The sequence below is a fragment of the Corvus moneduloides genome, chromosome 2 (assembly GCF_009650955.1).
Source record: "Corvus moneduloides isolate bCorMon1 chromosome 2, bCorMon1.pri, whole genome shotgun sequence".
NCBI classification, from domain to species: Eukaryota; Metazoa; Chordata; class Aves; order Passeriformes; family Corvidae; genus Corvus; species Corvus moneduloides.
The window spans coordinates 82,174,311-82,195,275 of record NC_045477.1 but is presented as its reverse complement, the minus strand read 5'-3'; the positions used below and the strand labels follow the sequence as shown (position 1 = coordinate 82,195,275).

Below are 20,965 nucleotides of genomic sequence, written 5' to 3'. Positions count from 1 at the left end.
TAACTGCAAAAAATTGTCTGTAAAGTAAGGTAAATATAAAGCAATTGCCTCCTATGACATAAATGGGTTCTGTCTCATTCTTTGAGAGGTCACCACTGAACAGAATACATTCTTATGGCAGTGCAGATAATAAAATCTGTTATTCTTAATGTGAATACAAGGATTTTCTAACCCATCTTCCACATTCAAAATACTGTTTTCTCAAATTAACCTGAAATTATAAAGTATGAGTTCTGAAACAGCAAGCAAAGTTACAAACTGCACCAAGAAGATTCTAATATGTTCATAAATGATGGTATTTAATATGCACATCATACACATACTATCCACACATGATTTATTTATTCACATTAAATAAAAATAATACTATGGCTTTTAATACTTTTTCAAATGCCTGAATTATTTTAAACCAGGAATTTTCTTCTTGTTTGTGAAAATGAGGTTGCAACTTTGTTTTCTTTAGTATGTTGGCAAATGGATAAATTTAAATTCCTTAAAATGGAATGAACTAGAGGAAAGAAACAAATAATGTTAACCAACAGTTATATATATCCTGAACACAGCAAACAATATTATGAAAACCTTGGGTTAATGGAGAATTGTAAAGCTGTGGCATTTCAGCTGTGTGCATGCAGGTCCAGGCACATGAAGGCATAAACACAAAAGACAACAGCCCCACTAAACAGCTACCAAAAATATACCCAACTGGCCTAATACTAGACACAACAGCTTGAGCATTTGTAGGAAAAAAAAGTCAGAAACTCACCAAATCTTGGTTTTAAAAGCATGCTAGGTATCCAGAGAGAGAGCATTCGGAACAGTCAATTACTTTCACATTTTGTCCCAGGACTTTAAAAGTTAAAGGCATAGTTCTGCCAATTGTGAGATGCCCCATCCAGCACAGACCACCCACAACTACTGATTTTCCATCTGGTGAACAAAACAGACATCTCCCTAATTATTTTTAAAAAGGTTTTTTTTTCTAACATACTTCCTTTATTTGTCTGTGACCTGGAACTTAATGGAAAACCTGGTAGATGCCAACCTCATTTCTTGTAATGAAGCATCTTATTTTCCCTACTTTAAGCATGCTTATTTAAAAGCTATTTAATAGAAAGTTATTACCTAAGCTGATCTTTGATAGGACCTAAATTACTAAATAGTTTGAAATTAGAACAACTTTATATTGAACTCTAAATGTTCTAGTTAAATATTAACCGTTAAAAGTCCTTCCCTTAAAGCAGCATATTAAAACAGAAAGCAATGAGGTTTACAGTCTCATATGCTGGGTTCCCATATTGCCAGTGTCAAAATTTATGCCTTTTTTCAGCAATATGGTTGCCATTGCCAGCACCACACTTATAAATGCCAACTGTAATTAAAATCTGGCACCTTATACAAGCATTAAACATGCTTACAGATTAAAAAAAAAAAATCTTTATTTTAAAATACTCCTTGCAGCATATGCAGGCTTAAAAAAAAGTTCTTCTTCTGCCAGTTTTAGAAACATCACAGGAAAAAAACGCCCCCAAGGTCCAAGTTGTCCTGAAAATCGGTCCAGAGAAACCTAAATACTGTGCTAAATTTCACAGTGGATGCATTTGAGGGAGAGATGGCAAAATCTGGATTTTCACTTGAAAGGGACTGCAAAGAAATAGCACATTTAAAAATCTGGAGCCTGGGCAGACACACAGGGCAGGTAACACACAGCCTTTATCTCAGCACCCTTTACAATGGCAGTTACAGTTCAGCGAAGATGTAAAGCCTCATCGCTGTCACGGTGAATGCCCAAGCAGGGCTGTGGATCCCAGAGCCCAGTAAGGGAGACTGCAGAGAAGAACAGAGGCTGGGATGAACTTGTAGTCTGTTCATCTTAATAGTTTTGGGGATGCAAACATGATCATCTGGGCTTTTCATCCCTTACACACCCATCATTGCTGCATTGCTGTGCCTCCAGTAGTGAGCTCCAAGGCTGGGTGGCCAGTTAAGAAAAATCCTCTCCCGGGCTTGTCAACAACAGAAGTGATCAGAAGGAGGATCCTGGAGGCTCAAGACACATACAGGGCTACCTTGGGAAATAGCCTTAGGGAAAATGGGGAGCTGGGGAAACAGGCCATTATATCCAGCAAAATGTCCAGTCATAAATTCCTTTTCTACTTACTACTGTGCTACTTCTGAGTTAAACAGCTGTCTTACAGACATGCTGAAGATGAGGAACCCATGTTCATGAGAGCTTAAAATGTAAAGAAGCTACCCAGGCACACAGCAGCAGGTGCACAAATGGGGTGCTGCAGCACCCTGAGATTGCTTCCTGGTCTGGCAGCACTGCACCAAGCACTGGTCTCTACTGCTCCAGTCATTCATCTTGGCTAAGAGGTGAGGCATCCAGCCACACTGTCAAGTAAGTTGCTGAAGAAGGACCACCTCTCAGAAACTCAGCACCACCTGGGGACTCCATTTGTGGGGAATTGCCAAACTGATTTTTAAACAGCAACTGAAAGCAGTGTTTTTTCAAAGCGATTTGATGACAGGTTATGAACTGAAATTTACCAGAACAACTTCCAACATGACCAGTAGATGGAGAGGAACCATGATGGCGTCTGTCCCAACGTTTGGGACACCACGGACCAAAGGCAGCAGGACTCAGCAGCGTCTCTGCCACAAAGGCATGATGACCGAGACACTCCATCCCGTCCTCCGTACCTCATTCTGCTGGTGCCTGAAGCAAGGTTTTTTCTCGTGATCCCACCAGCAGAAGAGGTAATTAAATTTCATTGTGGGGTGTCCCGTCTACCAAATGTTTATGGACAGGACTGAAAAATTGTATCCTCACATTTTCCTGACATCGCATTCTTGGCTGAATTTCTGAATCCTTATGTCAAATTTGCACTGATGTTTATTTTCACTTGTAGGTACTTCAGTTATCGATGACTTTCTGCAGGATTAAATCTTTCAAGACAGACACTTTTCTTAAAAATAAACTAAACTACCAAATGGGAAACCTGGAGTTAGATAATTAATTTGAAGCGTGTTTTCCCATGTAAAGGTTTTAGTTATTTTCTTGGAGAAAGGTTAATTCTCAGTTTGTAACCACTAAAGTATGTTGCTTTGTAACTAAATATAGCTTTTACACTAAATTTGGCACTTCTTACTGCTAGCCAGAAGGACAGCATAGCTCTGCTGATATATATTTAAACTTTTCTATACCTCATTATACATTTTTTCAGATTAATTTTACTGGTTTTTTTAGAAAATCATGTATGGCACAATTCTTATTTACTAGTTGATCTCTTTGTGTTTACTTGTGATTTATGTTTCTTTGGATGAAAACTGGAATGCAATTTAAAATGTAGTGAGACAGTTTATTGCTTGCATAACACTATCTGAAAGAGGCTAGACTTGTAAAAAAATAATGATTAGATTTAAAAATTGATCTATTAAAATAACTCAGTATTAGCTAGAATTAGCCAGTCTAGTATTTGGTCTTAATATCCTCCAATATTGTAGTATTAACAAATCGAATCCTCTCATAATTAGCTTTTATTCGCAGATTGGTAGAGAAGAACAAGCTTTTCTGCTTTTTTTCAACTCCCAATTGGTCAAGTTCGAATAAATTAGTCATTTAACTGAGCTAATTGAATATATTGAAGAAAATATTCTCTTGGTACTTGCAGAGGAGGCTATTGATCTGAAAAGCCAACACAATACTTCAAACACTTTGAGTTTCCAGAGTTTAGATTTTGACTTTCATCAGCTGAATGGTTCGATCTACAACCTGGAAGCACTGTTTCTATTTTGGTAGGGGGTGGTGGTGGTTATTATTTAAACAGATTACAGTAAGCTTAGGATTTGCCATAATTTTAATAGGCATATTTTAAGAATAAATACACTCAGCATAAATTTTGAAAACTGTTTTTCTTATTTATTTCTTGATCACAAAGTTGTTGCCATCCCATTGACTCAGGGTTCAGCTCTCTGCTTATCATTTAGTTCCAGAATTAATAATTTTTTTTTTTAATGGAAGAATATGCCTGCATTACCATTACTGGTGGCAGAAAGAAGCAAGACCTACATCTCATGTATTTAATATAAAGATGCCAAAAAGTAATTTTTATCAGTTGTAAACAGGCTGAAAGTGGTCTGAAAAAGAAGCTGGCAGTGTCGAAAATGTTAAAAGTTTTCAATGTCTTTCTTTACTAAACTAATTCCCTTCATGGATGTGGAGTGAAGACATCCTGCAGACACCACACGGCAGACTTTGTCAGGCATTGCAGGCAGATCAATCAGGCAAGGGGTGAATATTCCTGTCTCTGAAGTCAAGGCCTCCCAACATATTTGCAGTCTACAGCACAAGAAAGGCCCAAACTGTTGCTGGTTTGCCCCAGCAAGTTTATGCTTAGGTTCAAACCCATTTAATTTTGCCATTACCATTGCATAAACAATGGCATTTTATAGAGTCAAAGATTACAGTAACAAACCTAAACTATCGTGTCTGGTGTTTGGTTTTTTTCTTTTTTTTTGCAGATTCTGCCATTTGTTGGTTGTGTTTTCAGGTTAATATATCATTTTCCAGGCAAAAGTGGTCAAAGAAGTTGATAAAAAACATCCAAAGGAAAAATACCCAAAGAAATGCAGCCCTTTGAGAGCACATTCGTTTTCTGGTTTATCTCGTTTAGGAACACCAGTGCTGAGTTTCTGTGGGAAGACATGCTGCCAATGACATGTGTCTTAGATGATGATACTGACATTAAAGACAAGGTTGACTTAACTGAGCTCTGTATCATTTCAGATATACTCAAAGGAAATCCATTGTGACTGCATAAAGACAACAGTACACTTCAATTTTGTCTTAGAAATTACAAATCTGGAAATGCCAAGTCAACTTTCACACCCTGAATGTGTCCTTGTGCAAGCACTGTGTCACTGTGTTTTTCCTTTCCTTTTTTTCTTTTTCTTTTTTTTTAATTTCTTGTGTATAAGACATAGTTCTATCCATTCCAAATTACTGAATCTAGACAAGATTCCCCCTATTTTAAGGTTCCCTATTGGAATGAAAAGACATGTTAGGAAATGCCACACCACTTCTTGGTAAGTAATTTTCATTTCTTCCCAGCATTTATCTGGCCACATGAATGTGAAACGGGGCTTGAGAGCACTCAAAAGGGAATGAAGGAGCACTGCTCAGGTTCTCTTTGGCAGAGAAGGTATAGCATGTCGGTGGAAAGGAGCCCCTTTGATTTTTAGCCTTAGAAAGCTCAGTAGCATCAAAAGCTCTGACACCAGGCTTCCCTACCTTGAGACAGATGTGATCCAATGCAACCAAACTTCTAGACAGCCAAAGAGTTTATGTGGATCCAGCCTGGCAGACAAAAAAGAAACTTTTCCTCCTAAAATGAGACTCTTCCCTCCTTAGGTAGAGAAAGGGGGACAAAGACAAATTCAACCTGTGCCCTCTCTGTAGGGCACCACAGCCTTTGCCCTAAGATGGCCACTGTTCAGCATGCTGTGCTTCATGTGCTGTGGAAGTAACTGGTGTAAACTGGTGAGCAAACAGCACACATATCAAACCATCCACGCTGAAAGACATGGATGTGCTTAAAGCATGACAAAAGTAAAGAAACACATGGCAAGAGAGGAACTCCCAAGCTGAAAGAGTGTCATGGATGAGAAAACACAGTTAACCAATAGCAGAAACAAAAGGGGAGGGGGAAAAAATCCCAGAGGAGCAGAGCCCAACATCCTGCAGCAACTCCCTGAAAGAAATGGAGATTTTTGACATCAGTCTGCCTTTTGTAGAGCAGTTACTGGCTCCACCAAAATTTGGCTGATGGGCTTCCTTAGAGCATGTAGGTGTACCTTGCAAACAGCCCTGCCGGGCTGACTGGTGAGTAAAATTGTACAAAAGAGGGTAAGAGAAGAAAAATGCAGAAAGATATGAGCTTTTCTTACCCAACACCATTAACTTCCAGAACTTAATTAAAAAAATAACCAGAGAAGATTCCTGTAAAGACAAAACTGCAATCCAAGGAAAGGATCATCTTAGGAGGAAACTGCAGAATTATGCTTTCTGTAGGTGTGATACCTGAACCAGCCAGGCTAAACTAGATACAGTGCTCTTCATGTTGAGATAACCTCTCTTGCAGCAGGCCACCACAGGAGGTTATCCTGTAGCTCTCGAAACACCAGTGTCACAATGTGTAAGAAAACAAAGCCTCTAATTAAAATGTCATTGCATATTTTCATTATTTATGGGTATTGTGAAACATGCATCTCAAGGAGTAAGTTAAAGTAGGGCACAGAAGGAACATGTGCCTTTGGAAAATCATGTACTACCTCTTCTGCACTGCTTCTGTGGGGAAGTACTGGAAAAGCTCAGCCTGGTGGGTCTCGGGCAGAGCTGGCACATCAGGAGAAAACACCATCCCACGCCGAGTTGTTTAATACAATGCCACGTCTCTTTTCCCCTGAATTAAGCTAGAAAAAGATTTACTCCATGGTTTGAAATCTGGCTGAGAGAGACTCCAGAGCAGCAGTCCATGCTCAGAGCACCGTTTCACTGGAATGTGGCAGGTAAGTAGCAACTACCATTTTTCTATTATTCAACAGATGTTTGCTGGTTACAGTGAAAACTACAAGAAAGGTCAAAAACTTGAATGTCCTTACAAATTAAACTGCCTTCTCAAACTCATGATTATTATTTATCTGCTCTAGGTTGAGAGGACTATGTGGAAAAAATCTTGGCTCTCCATTGCCATTGAAGCACTGCTAAGAGCAGAAAAACCTCAGGCTGCAGAGGGGATGCCCAACTGCAAACTTCTACAAGCCCTAAAAACTTACACTGTACATGAAGTTTCGAAAACTGAAGATGAATTACATGTTTTGTTTTGCACAATGCCTGTTTTAATTATATCTACCGCTAACACTACTTTAAAGCTCTTTTCATAAAGTTACTGTTGTTCTCACAACACAGCACACCAAGAATTATTAAAATCTGAATAAGTCCTGTTTGTTGTTTGACATGATTTATTTATTTATCTAAGCCCATGTGTTCCCCAGGAGAAATGGCAACACATTAGTTCCCTCCTGCCCAAGCAAAGTAGAAACACTTTGTATTATATTACATTATATCATAAACTTTGGTAACCACTATTTCCCTTCGTGAAAAACCACACATGTTGCCCTCTGCCTTTAGCAGGCACACATGGGTTCCAACTGGTTGCCATTAAGTTTCAGGTTTTAAAACCTGCAAACAAACATACGGTAGAAGTTAAAATTATGCACTGCTGCTAAATTTGCTGTGTGTACTGCAGGAGGATGGTCTGAAAAAACCATGTTAACAGTTCAACATTTAAACAAAAATAAACAAACAAATTAAAAAAAAAAAAAAGGAGGGGCATGATTTTGAGTTTGTATGTTCTATCTGCAGCATCTCATTTCTCCTCGTTTAACTCTCTGTCCATACTAAGAACACAACCAGCCAAGACTTTAAGCAAATAGGATCAGTGAGATAAATTTTGAGACACAAAGTGTCTTTTTTTTCTGTTCCAAGCAGTAAAGCTGTTGCAGGGTGAGGCAGGAGCAGGCAGCAAAGCGAGGGGGTGTGAAGGGGACTGGCCATTAACTTATCAGTTCCAGGCCTTGGCTTTCTAATTGACAACCTCAGGGCTACTTTCATCACTTGTCGACTTCAAACCCACACTCAATTTTTCCTTTAGATAATAATGCAACTATAACATAACGGTGTTTCTGACATATTGCAGCATGTAGAAGTAGGAAGATTTCCTCAGTAGCTTAGTTTAACAGGAAAGTAAAAAAACCCCAACTCTTAAACGGTTTTCACATCTATCAATGTCTCAAAAAAAAAAAATCAGTAAGAAAACAGATTGTATACTTCCAGTATGCTGAAGTCACTGTTTGGTGCTGACCCAACCCAAAGCACCTTCAGTGCTTTACTATCACTAAAGATTTAACAAAACAAGTGAATAGTTAAGGCAATAAGCCCACAAAACATGCATTTATATATAAAGCCTAAATAAAGGAACCCACAGAACTTTGAAATGTACTACAAGTTAGAGAACTTGAACAATAAATTCCCCAAATGTCATAAAAAATATACTGATGACATGCCATCAAGAAACCTTATGTCCTTCACAAAGGAAATACAGAAATAACAGGAATGCTGCCACGGACACATCCCTACAGAGAGACAGAAAAACCTGACTCCTGTTCCACCCCCCAGAAATCTGAGTGGTGGCTAAAGGCAGCCAAGCCATTTAAGCAGAGTAAGGTCCTCCAGTAAGTATATTCATCACATTTGGATCATAAATTTAAAAAATACTAGATTTTGTCAAGTAACAGCATGTCCACAGGCAGCAAAGCACCTGGGTCTAACATAAACAGTCACATAACTGCCTTTTAATAGTGGATATAAAGGTTTGAGTCCTGCAGTCGGCTCTGCAAAGGCCTGGGGTCACACTGAGCTCAGTGCAGTGTCTGGGGCCCTGAGCACGTCAATCCAGGCAACAAAAGCAGCATCAGAACATGGAATAATACGGATGTGCTTCCGAAGCGCAGCCATTCCGCCAGCTCCTATGTGATCCACGTGGGGAGGGATGACAGGCTGGATACCACACTGCACAGCCAGGTGCTGCTGGAGCTGGTGTGCATAAGCAGGCAGGTATAGAACTAATCCAGATTAACAAAGCAAAGACGCTGCAGGCAGACTTGATTTACAGCCAGCTCTTGTCTCCACTGGCATTTGGGCTCTGATGGTGCAAATGGGCACCCAGGTAACTTCAGTCACAGGATATTAATGTGGCCATGAATTTCTAAGGCTTACACTGGCCTGACTGGAAGAGTTCGGCCCCAGCCATTTAAGATTACAGATATGGATGCCTCATTCCAGGGAGCAATTGCTACATTTTGGTTATAAACTTTAAAACGATGGCTCCAGCTCTTATTTGAGGATTAACAGGGGAGCAGGTAAGGAAAGCAGTACCTGCTCTGAGAAAAAACACTGGGCTCTATGTTTCCTTGGGCTGCCCTTTCAGGCCTTCTAAATCCATAAAGCTGCAGCATATTGTGAATTTTGTAGGTTACATTGCCTGTTCAGAGTTGTAACAATGGCACATCACCACATCACCCCCTTTCAAGTGCCACTCCTTCAAACAATAAGAATGCAAGAGCTCTCCCTACAAAATGCCTGGCCCACATCATGGGCAAAGGTCACCAGTCACCAAGTATTATTAAAAAGTCAGGACAAACTTATTTTATAGCCAAATTAACAGCTCAGCAAAACAGTGGGCTGTAACAGGGAAGATAGTAAGTCCAACAGCTGGGCAGTTCAGCTGCTAAGGTTTTTACTGGGATCATTGCCCGGGATGTTTTGGGGTTGTTTGGACAAAAGAGATATCAACACAAGAAGTGTGAAAACTCAAGTTATTACATGAAATATTAGAGGCAGGTGGTTTTCCATTTTTTTAAAACCAAATCCCCACCACCTCTGCAATTTTGCCGCTCCAAGGCTGCAACCAGCAGTACAAACCGGTTCCCTTTCAGGGTTTGGGGCATGGGTTTTACAAGCCTGTTTTGCCTTCCTGCAGGCACTTTGAGCTTATAAATGGCACCTTTCAGTGTCCTGAATTATGAAGGGCAGCTAGTCCTGAATTCTCCTGTCGCTTAATGATCTCACATAAAATGAGGTCCACAAAACTTTTACTACTGCTGCAGTTCAAATTCACAGGTGAAGAACCACCAGGGAAAGGATGTGGACATCTTTTGCTTTCCTAATTTTCCAGGTGCAAGAAAGTTTCCCACTTGGACTTGAACAATTATTTACTCTCAAAGCGAAGCCTGATCTAAATAAAAAGACTTCAGGATGTTCCCCTGATAAGCACTGGGAAAATTCAAGGGGAAACCACTTGAGAACAGCACATACTAGTATCAAATTTAAGTTAAAAACAAAATTAGGTTAAAAAGACCCTATCTAAGTATTTATTAGTCTTTTTTTTGGACCTAATATTTTTCACTTATCACAACTAAGTATATCTGGCACTCAAGGATTATAAATAATATTTAATTAAAACATTGATTGGTTCTGCCTTTATTCTGGTAATAATATCCAATGTCTCGAAAACATGCTGCACCTTAGCAGTATGAACAAAAAGTCAAAAGAAAATCTTTCAAAAAAAAGAAAGGATTTTGTTTGTTACAAATTACTTCTGCATTTATATAAAGATTTAATGATTCATAGCATGCCAAATACAATGCTAATGAGCTTTGAGTTGTGTTTTTCATTTTTGTTAGATTTTTTTTCCTGCTAAAAACAATTACTAGAGGCCATTCAATGCCACTGCATAAACCAGGAAACCTAGTAAAACTGCAGGTAAAATTGGTATTTTGTTTCAAGTGTGGCTCAGGAGTCCAATTCACTTGTTGGTGAGCTGCGTATTTCAAATAGCACCTACAACTCCTTCAAAAATGGAAGCCAGGTAAGATGCTTTTAAAAAACACATTTACAACATTCATTAATGAAAAACAAAAATTAAAGAGTGTAAGCTTACCATTTAATTCCTTCCTTCTGAGGATGAACATCTTAGCCTTTCTGCTTTCTTCTCCATTTTCCAATGAAAGGTAGATAAACGAGCAGAAATATAAGCTCTTAATTCTCAGCACCTCTTAGAGGACACACGTGCCCATAGGAGCTTAAAAACCTTCCTGGAGAGCATTATTAATCTTTCTGCTAACAGCACAGAATTGTTAAAGCCTATTAAAACACCGTCTAGTCATAGACATGCAAGTCTTGCTTTTCAGTGACCTGGTTTCAAGAAACAAACAAAAAGTCAGTGGAAATCATGCCAAATTAACTTTCATCATTTAGTTACACAGACCACTGCCCACCTCAACTACTAACTAGATACCAAACATCGTCCTTCTAAAACAAACCTTGCCATCTACCACATAGAATAGTTTGAGTTGGAAGGGACCTTTGAAAGTCAGCTAGTCCAACTCCCTGCCATGGCCAGGGACATCTACTACTAGATCAACTATTCAGTCTAATAGAAACCCTACTTTGACCTTGCTTTGTCCTTGACCTTGCTCCTCCACCTCTGCCTTTGGACCTAGGAATATTTTCAGAAATCAGAAAATAATTCCACTGCTTTCTTCCCAGGGTGTAGCACTCCTGCTTGGCGGCAGCCAAGCTGCTGCCCATTTACACCACTGCAACTCAAGCTACTATTAATGCCTTGGACTTCAGTCTTCCAAGTAACATGTGCATTACTCCAAAGGCTTTCAGATGACTTTTTAACTGAAAACATCCAGGATGTTGGGGGTTTTAACAAATCATCATAGCTGTTGCCCAGCAGCTGATAAGGCTGAAGTTAATTAATGTTGCCAGGAAATAGAAATATAGCTGCGATGAGTTAGTCTTGTTATGCCCATATTCAATATTTCCCCTCCTTTCCTTGAAGAGCATTTCACCAACTTAACGAAAACCATAGACACAAACACAACCCCCCGACCTAATAGACTGAGTGACTGAAAGATATTCACACTAACTAACCCTGCTCTCCAGTTCACCCCCCCCCCTCAAAATCCCACTGACAATATCAAGAGTGGGGAATCAAACCCCTTTATTACCGAGTCCACAGCAGATAAAGCAGCAATTGTGCTTATACAGTACTGGAAGTGTAGCTACAACATAGCGTGACAGCTTGTTAGTGTTGAAAATATATAAGCTCTTTGTAATTGTGCCTTTGGAATGCCATCTGTCTTGAATTAACGTCCACCTGGGATCATGTTTCGATGACCAATATGGACAGATTACTGGAACTTTAAAACCTCGCTTTCTTTGTAATTGACATTTAAACTGTTTGAAGTTTCTCATTAAGTCCTTTTTTACAAATTAGGTGCAGATGTATAAAGCTAAATGTACAGTACTAAGGGAAATTAGGTCACCTGAATGCTCAATAATAAAATGTATCAACTGTTTAAGTGCAATGAGTACATTAAAATTTAGAGATCAACTTTATGCCCCAAATTCTTCAAAGTTTCATCGTTCCCCTTTAATTGCTGCAGAGCCCCTGATGCCAACCATTTTTAATTAAAAAGGCAGAGAAGAAGGCGGGTTTGGCCACGCAGCCAGTGACAACCAGACAGCCCTGTCCCACAAAGAGCTAGAGAAGGCAGGGCAAGCAGCCACAGAGATGCCCATTTCACAGGGACAGGCAAGTCCTATTTACACCAATGATGCCAGGAGATTTAAAGGGCACAGGGAGACTTGAGAAGTAAATATAGGTCTGACAAGAAAATAAGGGAAAATATATAAAGGAGACTTGTTCAACATCCTGGGGCTAAGTAACCACAAGCTGACCTCCAGACCCACTTGCAGTCGAAGTTCTGCAGACCTGCTGTGCTCCTCAGCCTTGTGGGGCGGAAGAGGGAAGTGCAAAAAGGGCAGTGGCTGGAGAAACACCTCCATTCACAGCCTGGCTGACAAAATAAGGGCAAATTGAGTATTTCCCCTTTTCAAACAAGGAGGTTCAGAACTCAGGGAAGTGTGAGAAAGGGGTCCAGGAGAAACCACCACCAGAAGCTCATGATGTGCAGAGGACAGGATGAGATATATGGGGGTTCATCAGCAGAAATTCTACAAAGCTCTTGGCATCAAAGGGCTTTTACCTGCCAGAATGGCTCTTAAGACAAGAGACTTTAAGTAGGGCAGCCCAGTCTCCCGAACAGGTATGAAAACTCCAGGGACCCCATTCACCCAGCCTTTATGAGCAGCCAAGAAATACTGCACAAGTGTGTGAAAGCTCAAAGATGGAAGGCACTGAGCACCCACCAAGGGAACACACACCCTCCTTTTCCATGCAGGGCCACCAAGCAGGGCTGGCATTGGACCTCAAGATGCCATCCTGCAGTTGGCAGTGCTTAAACTCAACGCAATCACACACACAGGTTTGGTGGAAGGTCCATTAACCTTCTCTCCTGGAGAAAGGTCTCCCACTCTTAAGTTGGGACACCATCTACATAAAATGCACAAATTCAGATCCTTTTGGCACCACAGCTAGCACGTTGGTTCTGGAAATGACACCAGGATGCATACCCTGGCTCTCTACTTGTAAGCATGGAGGTGCGATGGAAGAAGCAGTCTTCTCTTAAAAGCTGGTAAACAAGACCAATACACTGTCAACCACATCTCTTTTTGTCTGCTTAGACTATATTTGTGTGCTTAGACTACTCTTAACCAGAGTGTCTTCAGTACCACTACTTATTACAATGATTTTAAAAAGCTTTTCTGCTCACATCCCCTTATAACCCTAGTCTGGTAAGCTACTAAAACTCTTGGCAAAAGAAGTGTAAACTTTTAACAGGATACGTTTCTGCTGCTTCTGATAAACACCCAAGCAATTTTGCTGTGAAATTGTCCATGCTTCTGGTTGCAAAATGAACAGCAGCCCCCCTCTGGTATCAGAACAGGAGATTCAGGTTTCCTCATCCACAGGTTAATTCTCCAGTGCTCGTACACATCTTCAGTTCAAGGAGGAATTCAGAAAAAAATTGCATATTTTTAAAAGAAATAAAAATTGAACCAGCTATATGTAAGCAAACCCCAACACCTGGAAGAGAATAAAACCTGACTGATATAATACAGCAAGATAACAACATTTTCCAGGAGAGGACAGCCCAATTCATTTGCAAAAGGAATGAGACAGAGGAGTAACTCATTTGCCATGCATGTCGAAAAAGAAAGGCTTCTAAGGAAGATGTATTTGTACCCAGTTCTGTTTCGCTCACACATTGTACAAACACTGACTTTCATTTGGGTAATGAGTTTGCAAAGGCAGGTACAGGACCACACAGGACTGTCCAGAACAGTGCAAGCTTTAACCAGACCAGTTGAGGTGCCAGTGGTGATTAGCTGGACACGCTCAGCTTTGCACCCTGCTTCTCATTAGCATTAATTATCTGTCATCATACCTCTGCTGCTGCCAGGATGAAAACTGGCTCGGGCAGTAGTTTCACAGTCCTTAATGCCAACTATGGAGTTGCCAGAGTGCACAACAGGGAGCTTATATTGGCCCCGTGTCTTTCTGCCAAGGGCAGAGGAGAGCAGAGACCTGGTTCAGCAGAAAGCTGGAGCAGAGTGAAGAGGTAACACCTTCTTTGCTGTAAGACCTCTCAATGTAACTTTAACCTGACAAAAATGTTTGCGTGAATCTGAAAAACCAGAGCTAAGGCTCAGTTTTGTAACGTGCTTCACCTGGCCTAACAGTGATGGTTGATAGAAGGCCCCATCCTACACGTGCCCTCACACACAGCCCAGCGATGCAAGGTAGACCAATACTGGTTGCAAGGTAGACAGAGACTCCATCAGGTCCATCCCCAGAGACAGGATCACAGTGCCAGGGACTTGATTAGTGGTGTTCAGGGTGTTCCCTCTCTCCTCAACGTGAGCTACTATCAGGTTCTCACCTCACTAGCAACACGACAATATTAGTTTCGATGAACCAAAGTGACCTTGCAGAAAAGCAGACTCTGCACATGTGGCTCAACAATTCTGCCAGATAAAGTGTTTTTATCACTAGAAAGTCACACTTTCAAATAATTTTCACCCCGAGGGCATAATCTCAAAAGACACACTTAAAAAGGTGTAGAACATAAAATGAGTGATTTTTTTTTGATAGAGGTTAAGGAAAGAAATCCCTCACAGACATAACACTTTATTGATATTCTTGGTCACAGCTCTATACACGCCAAACAGGATCAGCTACTGCTAAGGACCACAATTCATGTCTTTCCATTTAAACCCTGCAACAAAGAATAGAACTATTTCACAACTAACAAAGAGGAAACCTTTAATTTGCTAGAACAATTTCAGCTCCCATTGCATTAGCACCCTCCAGTGTCCACTACATGAAAAACAACATCTTCACTAATTTACCAAGCAGACACAGACTTGGAGCGTGAAACACAAGACACAGCAGCGGTGGATTCCTGGGAGAGAAGATGGCAATTGGTGATGGGAGAAGAAACTCCCAATGCTAGAAATTTTAAATGACACAGGCACAGTCTCTGAAGAAGATCTGACACAGGGTTATTACTCTTCTCAGGTTCCTTTGTTCTTAGCAGGCATGCTGGTGCCCGCACCTTTGGCATGACAAGATCTACGTGCGCACACTGTATATTCCATACTCGCAGCATTCCACTGAGATGTGGATGCAGCCTTTGACTGATTCAGTACGGGCACGCAGGTATGGATCTGCCTGGAATATGCCCTGCAAATTAATACATGTAATAAAACCCTCTCATACATGGGTGAAGCAGATGCGAGCTTGGCTTGCTGAGGGCAAACAGGTGACCGTGCTTGCATGTGCAAAGCTCTTCTCTTGCAGCATAATCACCAAGAAAAGAGAGAACAACAGAAAAAACAGCTGCATTTGTTACTTAAAAACAGCTGGATGAAGGGGTTTTTAATTTTTTTCCAACAAGACAAAAACCTTTCCCAAGCAGGGAGAGCCCAGGAGGCTCTGGAACATGGCAAATAAGCAAAACCAGCTCTGGGTACCTGCCTGATAATGACACAAATACTTGGTCCACCTTTTCCGGGCAGCACTGCTTCCCTCCAGCTTCACAGGGGCAGCAGCATGCACATGAAGAGAGGATGGCAGCAGCTGGAAAGGCAGCCACACCGCATCAGAGGTACCTGCTGTAATTAGGGCCCCAGCCTGACAGCATGGCAGAGAGCTCTGTGGAACACGGGCACCACAGTCCGGACCCAGTGGCACCTGCCAATTCCTGCTAAAGACCAGGAAGCTGTTAATTAAATCCAAACAACATGTTCATTGATTGTTGACATTTGAAGTCATCCCTGTATTTTCTCTCCCAGCTGCACACAGCCCCATGGCTGCCTAGCTCAAAGGTGAGCAGGCACTTCTCATGCATTATCCTGCTCTGGTCTCTGACTGCTTGGATGCCCAAAATTCTGCGGTCTCTACCTGCCCAGTGGCCTCTTGGGCTCCACAGCAGCACTGATGGCAAGGGGCAGGCAAATCCCACCACAGGGAGGCCATCACATATTTTGGGAGACAAGCATGGGCGTCATGATACCTGGCAGCCATGTCTCAACCCATGGCATCACCAGCCAAAGAAGCCCCTTCTGAGCCACAGCTGGAAGAGAGGAGCCTCACCATGGGCATGCAGCCAGCCTCCTCTCCCAGCATTGAACAGGAGCTGTGCACACATAAATGTCATTACCCGACTGCCCTCATGCTGTGCAGACTCCTCTTCCCCCCCATAGTATGAATATTCAGAATTCTTCATGACCAGAAATAGCAAGGCATAGCATTTATGATTCTGCACTAATATGGGGGAAAAGTGGCGAAAACAAGGGGGAAAAAAAAGGCATGTACACGCATGCATCTTCTCCAGGAACAGGATGCATGCATCGTCTCCAGGAACAGGCTGTAAAAGTACACTGAAGGAGGTAGGCTGGAAAAATGACCCTGAGTGCTACGCAGGACAGTTACTCCTGGCAGGAATGACTGACGTGGACTTTCTGGGCTCTTCACTATGCCTCTAGCACAGCACAAAGCACTCCAGCTGCCCCTGAGGCTCCCCAAGAACACCAGCATCAATATTGCATGTTCACAGTAACATCTACGTTACAGTTTTACAGACTGCATAGGCTTTCGTCACTCAGCTATAAAATATTTACAGAATCATGGTCTCAGCAGAGAACGCGAGAATTTAAAGCTTTAAATATTGATATTAAAATGAATTAACACTTGATTGCCTTCCTAATATTAATACAAAAAAACGCCGTGCTCTCCTTCTAGAAGCGCTGCTGAAAACCTGCCTTAAATGAGCACAGACCCAACAATCGGTCCCTCTGGCAGAAGTCACTCTCTGCCCGCCGGGAACATGCAGGCACACACCTGCAGGCAGAAAGCTGGGCATCAAACCTACACAGATCTCTCGGAGGAAGGTGCAAGGGAGCCTTTGTCTTACGTGGCACATGTCACTCGGAGCCTGATCCTGCACACGGACCTGTAAAGCGATCCTCTATTTAAAGTAGAGCTTTTCCTAGCATTCCGCCCTAAATCTGTGCTATTCCTGACAGCTATTCACCCATCTGTGGGAAAGCACCTGGTGATTTCGGTCCCTTGACAAGAGAACACACGTTGCCTACATAACCGTCCCTCATCCAGCCACTGCCACCACAGGAGCACGGGGACTCCGCACGCCCCGGACTCACAGGGGGCTCCCGAGGCCCCGGATAAGGGATGCTGAGGGGGCTTCTGACAGCCCCGCTTCTGCCCACACCACCACTTATGCTGGGCCATCGATGGAGGAGGCGACACAGGATGCTCTAAAAACAACAGGAAAGCCAACGGTGTGGAGCCAGCCCGCCTTGCCCCGCGGTTCCCCTGCGGGAAATGGGGCACGGTGCCCGTGAGGAGCCCGCTCGGTCCAAGGCTGGGCGCCGCAATGGGAAAGACCCAAGGTCACTCTCCATGCAGGAGCTGCACCAAAGCGGACAACCGGGCAAGGGCAATGTTCTGGTAACCGGGGGAATCACGGAATAGTTTGAGTCGGAACGGACCTAAAAGACCATCTCATTCCAACTCCCCTACCGTGGGCAGGGACACCTTCCACTAGACCAGGAAGTCGACTTCCATTCCCGCGTTGCCCGTGCCCGAACGCCAGTCCCGCCGCCCCGGGCCCGGCCGCCCCTCCCCCGCACTCGCAAGGGGGGATCCGGGGGAGACCCCCGGGCGCGGCTTCCAGCGGGGCAAGGGGGGAGGGGCGCCGGGGGTCCCGCCCCGCCCCGCGCGCGGGCCCGTCACTCACAGTCTCCGCCTCCCCGCGCGCAGCCCAGCCCGCCAGCACAGCCCCGCCGCCATCGCGCCGCCGGGACTCGCCCCGCGCTCCCATTGGCTGCGCTGGGACACGCCCCGCGCTGCCATTGGCTGTGCCGGGCGGCCCGCGGCACGCCCACACCGCGCGCTCGGCTCTGACGTCCCCGCGGGGGCGGGGCCCGGGAGCGCTGCCGCAGGGCCCCCAGGGCCCGGAGCCTGCTCTGGCTGCGGTGCTCCAGCTCCGCTCCCCTCAGCGGGCAAATGACCGCCGTGAGTGGGAGTAGTTCGTTCGTGCAGAGCATAAAGAGACAAGACCAAAGGTAACATAGGAAGTAGCAGTGGATGGGGTAGGAAAGAAACAAACTTGAGAAGAAAAGGGTCTTGAAAATGAAATAGGGATTGTGATTCTGTTTTCCATCAGTCCAGACTTAGACTGAGAATATAATTTTCTTTGCCTCGATGCTGGAATGTGCCAGAGGCCACAATGCTGGAATGTGGCCAGAGGCCACAAAGCATAATCCCAGCAAGGTCCTCCAATATTGTGGATATTTCAGTCAGGTTTCCAAAAGACATGAGCTTGGATCATGCCACCTCTTTGTCCCAGCATCTCACATTCCTACCCTTTCACAACCGCTGAACATGTTGCCCATTTTGGACCAAGTCTGGCCGTGAGAGAGAGATCCCCAAGACACCCAGTTGCAACAGCTTTTATAAAAACAAGAGAAGGATAATGAAACAACACCCCAAACCAGTGCCCCGACTCCTTAGAAAACCCAGGTTCACATCCACATGGGTCAATCGCAAGTCTTCATGGGAGGGCCTTTTTCTTTCTTAGGGTCACTGAGTTTTGCCATGTAACTTTGTTCTTTTCCCGATACACAATTGGCTTTTCTTCTTCAAAGGGCTGTGTGGAAATCTTCCAGTCTGGCTTAGCATCACTTTACTAGGGAAGTGGTGTCAGCAAAGCATGAGTTTCCCCTCCTAGCAGAAATAAAATACGCTGTTTTGCAGAGCTGTGCTGAACCGTGAACATGACCTGCGCTCAGCTTCCCTCCCCTATGTAATCTTGCGTGCAAATCATGGGCGATACCAGTTGAATCTGACACACTGTGATAACAAACATTTCGTTATCACCAGCAGCATGACAGCGTTAACCCTTCTCAGCACAGCTCCAGTGAACTGTGTGTGGCAGAGACTGTTCCTTCTCCTTCCTATCACTGATGCCTCCTTCCCTTCTCCCTCTCTTCCCACCAGTCTTACTTCCTTGGGGAACTTCCTCATGCAGGATGATATTGCACGAGATGGTGGAGGAGAACCTTGGACTTGTCTCCTGCCCCTCTCTTATTTCTGTAGGGACAGATTTTCTTCCTGGCACCTCTCTTGTCTTTTCCCCTTCCAGCTCCAAGACTCCGATATGTACAAAATGCTCTCCTTCCCCACTTCGCTGATGAGGATGGCCTGCAATGGGGAAAAAAAAGATGTGTGGCACCTGATAGACCCTCTTGGCTGTTGTTTCTCTATGGCTCCCCGTAGAGAGGAGAGGAGAGGATGGGAGCAGCCTGGAGAGGACACGAGCAGGGGTACAGGCAGACCAGGCAGAACCCCTGAAATGTGCATCATAGAACCACAGAATATGCTGAGTTGGAACGGACCCAGAAGAATCATCAAAGTCCAACTCCTGGCCCTGCACAGGGCATCCCCAGGAGTCACACCATGTGCCTCAGAGCGCTGTCCAAACGCTTCTTGAACTCTTGTCAGGCTGGTGCTGTGACCACTTTCCTGGGGAGCCTGTTCAGTGCCCAGCCACCCTCTCAGTGAAGAACCTTTTTCTAATATCCAACCTAAACCTCCCCTGACACAACTTCAGGCCATTCACTTGGGTCCTGGTGACCAGAGACAGAGACAAGAGAAGAATCTTCCTTGCAGCAACAGCATTTAGTGCAACAATGTCAGGGAGAGGCAGGACGCTGTGTTGACACGAGCAGCTTTCAGGTTTTGTCAAAAGTCCAAATAGCCTTTCTTCGGCACTAGTAGCTGAGTGTAGGTTTTGCATCCACTAGCATTGGAAAACCTGGAGTATCCTGGCCTGTTGCATCCTTTTGACTTTTAAATGATCATAGGAACACAGGGACATTAATTAAATCTCATTACCATTTTTTCTCTTTATTCTGGAAAAAATACTGTTTATCTGTCTCATCCTTTCAAAATAGGAAGCCTTTTAAAGATGCTGTGTTTTCACTTAATTGGATTAAGCCAATGTAACATTTTCCAGGATGCTCAGAAGGTATTTATGAGCCTAACTCCCACTGACATCCTCAAGAGTTACATGCGAAGTACTTTTGAGGATGTGAGTCCTACAGCAGCAGTATGGTTGGGGCTAAGACCCCTGGAGCCATGTGTACATGAAGCATGCATGCAGAAAAGGGTTGCTCAGCTCATTTGGGGCTGTTCATCAGAATTATACTTCTGTGGGTGCTTTTGGGTTTTGTGTCTCCTTGCAAAAATTCATGGCACAAATGCTTCAGCTGAAGGTGACATAACTGCACACAATCAGAGAGAGGGATCCTGCAATTTCTCAGATAGAAAGCAAATAATGAAGGTCAAATGACTCATGGGTTGCACTAGGGAAAATCATTTAGCAACTATAGTGGATTAGGAAAAATATTCTAAAAAAAGATAACTACCTACCAGTTTTTCTTCTTTCAATAAAGCATCACGCCAAACACAGTGTACATTTCACGTACAGTATTTTTTTCAATTGTTAGATTTCAAACTCCGTTTTTGTAATGTTGGTCTAGTATCTTCTGAGATGTTGAATGAATAAGGTTGCTACAAAAGGGCAAACCAAATATTTTGGCAGGATATGTGGTGGTCCTTGTTCTACAAGCATTTTCTAATTCTTTGGTGATCTCTTAATGGTATGATAGTGACTAAAACAAGTATTTTTGAATGAGAAAGGGAAAAAGAAGCAGTGTACTACTGCAGTACTGTAGAGCTATTAATAAGTCATGCTGATAAAAATAAATAATTTTTTATTGGAATCTTAGTAGAAAAAAAGAGCTGTGCTGCTGCCTGAAGCTATTGCATGTCAGTGTCCTCTT

The 20,965-nt window shown here is 43.1% G+C and overlaps 1 protein-coding gene across 1 annotated transcript in view; it reads right to left on the bottom strand.

Annotated features, from left to right (window-relative positions):
• CLYBL (citrate lyase beta like) overlaps positions 1–17,911 on the bottom strand; it is a 168,521-nt gene extending 150,610 nt beyond the window's left edge. Inside the window, exon 1 of the mRNA XM_032100122.1 lies at positions 17,857–17,911. Within this exon, the coding sequence (XP_031956013.1) occupies positions 17,857–17,909 (53 nt within the window). The 5' untranslated portion in view covers positions 17,910–17,911. The remainder of the gene's footprint in view (positions 1–17,856) is intronic.
• Positions 17,912–20,965: the final 3,054 nt, after the last annotated feature.